This window comes from Kryptolebias marmoratus, linkage group LG7, assembly GCF_001649575.2.
Source record: "Kryptolebias marmoratus isolate JLee-2015 linkage group LG7, ASM164957v2, whole genome shotgun sequence".
Classification (NCBI taxonomy): domain Eukaryota; kingdom Metazoa; phylum Chordata; class Actinopteri; order Cyprinodontiformes; family Rivulidae; genus Kryptolebias; species Kryptolebias marmoratus.
The window spans coordinates 9,153,024-9,159,064 of record NC_051436.1 but is presented as its reverse complement, the minus strand read 5'-3'; the positions used below and the strand labels follow the sequence as shown (position 1 = coordinate 9,159,064).

Below are 6,041 nucleotides of genomic sequence, written 5' to 3'. Positions count from 1 at the left end.
GGGGGGGGGGGGGAGTCCGATCTGTAATGAAGGCGCAGCGTGGTCCTGTCTGTGGAGACGGCATGAAAGCACCAGCTTCTTTGATCCAGTCGTGTTGGAAAGGGGGGAAACATTTAACCTGTTACCGTTATTACAATAAAAGAAACCTGCCAACGTTGAAAAGACTAAAGTGAATTTTTTTTTATTAACAAACATAATAAATTAAAGGGCCTCGAAGAAGTGCACGCCGCCTACTACCATTCAGAGGCAGAGCTTTAGTCTATAATTATCTTTTGTTGCGAAATGACAGGGCTGTGGCTGTTTTGGTCAAACCTTAACAATAACGTTCTGTGCAAACTCGCTGTTGTGAACGACTCGGCTAATGCCACGTCAAATTTGAGCTCAGTATCTGTAAAACTGACTGAGCTATAGCCATTTTCATGTTGGCTTTCAGTCTTGAATTGGACTGACTGCAAACGATAATCAGTTATAGATGTTTATTCAATGATTATTTACCGAAAGCTACAATAAAATTCACCAAGCGGTTCATGAGATAATTTGCTAACAGACAAACAGGGTTGTCAATTACACTTAGCGCCGAAGTTTTAGGCAAAGATTGTGCACAGTAAATTGCACTTAAAGGGCGTGTTGTGAATGACTCTCAGCTACAACCAGACAAAATTTTAGCGCAGTATCTGTAAAACTTATCAAATCATCGCCATTTTTGTGTTTTCTAAAGTCAGTTGGCTGTGGCGGCCATATTAAATCGAAGTGGCTCCAAAACCTAATCAGTTGTAGATGTGCCTTCAGTGATGACTTTCTGCAAGTTTCATGGAAATTTGTCTGCCGGTTCATTAGATATTTTGCTAACAGACACAAGCAAAAAAACACTATCGCCCACATTTAGCCTTTTGGCAGCGAGCGGGAATGACAATTATTGGAAATTTTCATCAATTAAAAAAAAAGAAGAAATCTCTTCACTAAATTTGCTCCAAACAGAAGTCTTGTGCCTTTTTTTTTTTTTTGTTGTTGTTGTGCCACCGCCGGTGGGGAGTTTGTTGCAGAGGGTCAGGCGGTGTGCTGAGTTGCACAAAGTTAAATCTGTATCCTCGCAGGTCGCATTATCCCGGGGACAAGGACGCGCTCAGAGGTCATTAACGGCGGCGCCACGCGGCGATTTCGCCCCGGCCAACTATTTCCGCTTCCTCCGAGCGACTGCAGACCTGCCTCTGAGTGAGTCAGAGCGAAGGCCTCGGCGTGCTCCGGGAGGAGTCACGGAGTCGGCTCTGATTCACGCGGTGGCGTGACGAAAACCGCGTCCTTTTTTTTTTTTTTTTCTCCGCGCAGCAGCTTCACCCGGCGCTTCGTCGACAACAAGGCCCCGGGCCGAAACCGTTTCCCGGCGGGGTGTTCGCGCCACGCGTCGTGCGATTGGTCGGAAGAGGCGCCTCCCGGGAGTTCTGATCGTGGACGGCGAAAGGCGCGTCCCGCGACCCGCGTGACCGCGAAACCCAACTTTGTGGTGTACGCCGGAGCCTCCGAGCTCCCGTTCCTCTAAACGGAGCTCTGTCGAAGGAGCCATCTGCAGCAGGTAAGACGCTCGTTGTTCGTTGCTCCGCAGAGTCCCGTTGGAAACGATCGGCACTATCCCTTTAGGAGGGGAATGTCTTTGGGGGGGGATTTGTCATATGAAAAAATAAAATTAAAAAAAAAGTACTTGATCATAAATGTGTTTGGACTGCAGATGGCCCACAAAGGGGGTTCTGATTTATCGCAGGCTGCTGCGCATTACAGCGAAAAGTCATACATCAAACGGAGTTCTGGGTAAATTACATAGTACTCAGGAAGCGCGGCTGCAAAACCAGACTTCTGTTGCTTGGCTTCCTTCCTTCTAAATCAAACTGATAGGAGCGGCTGAAGGAGACGGGACAAATATAAGGACCATTGATGAGATCCTGAGCCAAACTGGATTAACTGCTCCGAGTGGCGATCGCTTCGGATCGATAAATTCCAAAATGATCTCCAACGACTTTTACAGCGCCGAGTTACGGCAAAAACGGACCGTCTTCGCTTTCCGTCTGCTTTGAAGCCAAACCGGAGCATGTTCGCAGCCGAACGTCAGAGTGGTTGCGCGAGCGTGCTGCGTTCGTCTGTCTGTTAGCAAAATATCTCACGAACCACTGCACGGATTTTAGGGAAACTCCCACGAAAGGAACCACTGGATGTGCGTCTGCAGCTGATTAACGTTCGGAGTCGATCCGGTTCAAGATGGCCGCCCCGGCTAGGCAATCTTACCAAACACATAAATGGCTGTGATGTCATAGGTTTTACAGATATTGAGCTAAAACTTGGTGTTGTAGTAGCTGAGAGTGATTCCTAACTTATCATCTGTCCTAAAGGATCAGGCGAGACAGATTTTACAATGTCGCCAATAATTACTAGAGTCAACTATATGTCTGTTAGCAAAATATCTCATGAACCACCGCACGGATTTTAGGGAAACGCCCCGAAAGGAAACACTGGATGTGCATCTACAGCTGATTAACATTCGGAGTCGATCCGATTCAAGATGGCCACCACAGCTAGGCAACTTTACCAAACACATAAATGGCTGCAATTTTGTACATTTTAAAGATATTGAGCTAAAACTTGGTGTGGTAGTAGCTGAGAGTGATCCCTAACTTAACATCTGAGTCCTAAAGGATCAGGCGAGACTGGTTTTACAGTGTTGCCAATAATTACTGGAGTCAACTCTATGTATGTTAGCAAAATATCTCATGAACCACTGGGTGGAATTTAAATATTTATGCCTTGATTCTAAGAAAGCTGGAATTCTAAAATGCAACTTAAAAGTAGCAAACCATTTAAAATGTTTTTTTTGTTTTTTTTTAGTTCACTTTTCTGTAATTTTTAATAAATGTGGATCGTGATTGGCCCTTGGCGAGGACCAAATATTTAATTTTGGCCCCCTTGCGTCACTGGGTTTGACACCCCTGGTTTAATTGATTCTTTGCGATCAAATCCCATATTTTTAATAGTCTAGTTATTACTCAAAGAGGTTTATGGCCATTATGGTTTAATCTATAATATGAGTGAAATCATTTATTAGTAATCAACTTTTAATGATTTATAGCTTACAAAAATGATCATTATTTGCTAATTGTTGCTTTAAATAGTCACCTTAATATAGAGTTCTAATCCAACGAAGCAGCAGAGGAAATTAAAGTTGAATTTAAAGCAAATTACCAACAAATCGTCGGCGTTTTGACGATCATCATGTTCCACCGACATAAGACGTGTCATCTGTGGATGTCTAAACATCCAATGGGGAATTCATTTCAGGCATTAAAGCACAGAATTATTTTCCACACCGTGTCGACGTCGACGCCCATTTTAAGACGCCGCCAGCGAGCGAACAAAGCCGCCACCCCGTTTAATCGGAACTACACCCACTCGGGGGGCCACTGCGGTCAAAAAATAAAAAATAAAACCTCCACGTTTAATTAGCCGTGATGAACCGTAGCGTTAAGTCGAATTTCAGCCTTCACTTTGTTTCATACAAAACGACTTCCTGTAGCTTTTTTTTTTATTTTTATTTTTTCCCCCCTCCCCACTCTTTCGTTTTGCCTGATGACAAACCTCCGTGACATTGTGGCTCAAATAAAACCGGAGAAAAAAAAAAACCATGAGTCATTCGAGCCGACCGGCGTGTGGAATGTGTGTGTGTGTGTGTGTGTGGGGTTCTCATTAGGACGGAGTTATCTGCAGCGAAAAGGGCTTGATTGGAGGGGGGGGAGGGGGGTGCTAATGACACGGCGAGGGCGGAATGTCACATTAAACATCTCGACATCTGCTGAGGGGAAGTGCGACCGCGGCGTGCGAGTTGCTGCTTCCGAGCACGCGGCGGCGGAGAGCGACGAGCTGGCTGATCCGCCGGACGATTAGGGACTCTGCTGATAAAACACTGCTCGTCTAGAGCTTCGATCGGGTCTCCTCCCACCAGTTTGAGAGAGGATTTTTTTTAAAAAAAAGCGATCGAGTCCGTTCTACGAACGAAAAGAAGCCGTCGGCGGCCGGGCGGTGTTCGTGAAGGAGGCTGCAAAATGTCTCGAGTCCTCGTGGACCACCATCCTCCATGGTTTCGTCGTTTCCCTTCCCTTCAGCAGGTCTTCAAATTCTCCAGAAGCCTGTTAATCACTCAGTCACTCAAATGGGGTGAGTCAAAGCAGAGAAACAGGATGGTGGTCCTCCAGGACCAGGATTGGACGCCCCTGCCCTACATCGTGAGGAAATTTGACAAAAATCAGGAGTAAAACAGGGGCGTCAAACTCCAGGCCTTGGGGGCCGCCGTCCAGGAAGTTTTAGGTTCTTCCTGCTCCAAACACACCTGAGTCAAATGGTTTAATCACCTCCTCGCGTCCACAAGTCATCCCTTTAAACCAGTTATTTTAAAGCAGGAACACGTCTAAAACATGCAGGAGAGCGCCCCCCTGAGGAACGGAGCTCATGTGTGCAGCGGTGGGACTAAAGACGAACTCAAGCGAGGGTTTTGTCAGCAGCAGTGGCACCAGAAGGAGAGCCACACAGGAAGTGCGTACAGTTTCAACGCCTCTGATTTCTTCACTTTTGAAGCCATTTCCAGCGTACGTAAGAGCTGAAGTCGTCTGAATCTTCTTGGGTTTCGTCCCGTCATTTGTCCGTACCGGCGGTTTTGTCACAGCGAACCCGTACCTTGTTTGTACTTCAGCAGCAGCTCCCAGATGCCCCTGCGAGCGTAGGGATCGACTCCCGCCGTGGGCTCGTCCAGGATGACGATTTTGGAGCCGCCCACGAAGGCGATCGCCACGGACAGCTTTCGCTGCATGCCACCTGCGACACGGAACAGACAGCCGCAGCCACACGTCAGGGCTCAGATACGCACACTTCCTGTGGGGATTAGGTTTAAATGAGCGTAGCATTTTTTAAAAAAAAAGACTCCACAACTACGTGTCAGTGTCAGGCTTCAAATTTAATACGGACACAGTATTAGGCAGTGATTACGAAATAAACACGTCTAGATGTACCTTTCCTTGTTTTATTGCCTTTTTTTTTTTTTTTTTCTTCTGCCAGCCCTGAGATAATTGATGGCCGGGAAGTTGATACACTTTCCTGCCATAATTCTAGCCGGCTCCCTCTTCACAAGCTCTTCAAAATGCACGCAACATAGTGCTAATGTAGTGGAAATGTCAGCATAGATCAACCCTGAAAGTCATATTTCAGTGATTTTGCTCACAAGCAATCCGTGACTTGGGACAATCTATCACGTAGGGCTTTGCTCGTTCCCCGCCATCCCCCCACCCCAGACAATGAATTACAACGTAAAAGGTACGGACGGATGCGGGCGTGCGCGCGGGGAGTGGAGCGGCGTGTCCTCGAGGTAAAAAAAAAACAAACGTCAAAAAACAAAATCATACCTCCGCAGCACGTTAATCGGAACCCCTCCGAGAGACTCACCCGACAGGTTCTTGGCGAGTTCCTTCCGCTTGTGGGGCAAACCGACGTCTGCGATCATCTGGTCCATCTCGGACTCGACCTCGCTGCTGCTGCGTCCTTTCAGCCGGGCGTAGAAGTAAACGTGTTCCTCTACAGTTAATCTGCAAAGCGCGTTAAAAAAAAAAAAAAGTTAGATACGGCTGGGGCGGGGAGTTTACGTCCACACGTCGTGGGCAGGAATGGGGCTTTTAGTGATCGATTTGATCGATTCTTTTTTTCGTGGTGGAATGATAGTTCAACGTACTGAGTGCAGAAATTAGAATTTACTGTAGATTTACTCTAATCCACAAAGAGTTAAAATGATAAATACAGACTCACATAAATGCATGCATTTACCTAAGTATGGCAACAAATGGTGCTGGAGGTTCTACGGTGTTTTTAACTTGACAAGATCAAGGCCAAATCACTCATTAGTGACCTGATTGACTGCAGCTGGTAGTTTGTCTTTGTCAGCAGAAAAAGAAAAAAAGATGCGTCTGACAGCACCCAATGGACGGACCAACACTCGTGTGTCACTCGCGCGCGGGGGG

At 46.6% G+C, this 6,041-nt stretch overlaps 1 protein-coding gene across 2 annotated transcripts in view; it reads right to left on the bottom strand.

Moving 5' to 3' along the window:
- The window catches only part of LOC108234870 (phospholipid-transporting ATPase ABCA1), a 215,816-nt gene that overhangs the window by 122,652 nt on the left and 87,123 nt on the right, over positions 1-6,041 (bottom strand). For both annotated transcript variants that reach the window (XM_037976591.1, XM_017414453.3), the window contains 2 exons: positions 5,473-5,612; positions 4,711-4,848 (listed from right to left, as the gene is read on the bottom strand). In XM_037976591.1, the coding sequence (XP_037832519.1) occupies positions 4,711-4,848; positions 5,473-5,612 (278 nt within the window). The remainder of the gene's footprint in view (positions 1-4,710; positions 4,849-5,472; positions 5,613-6,041) is intronic.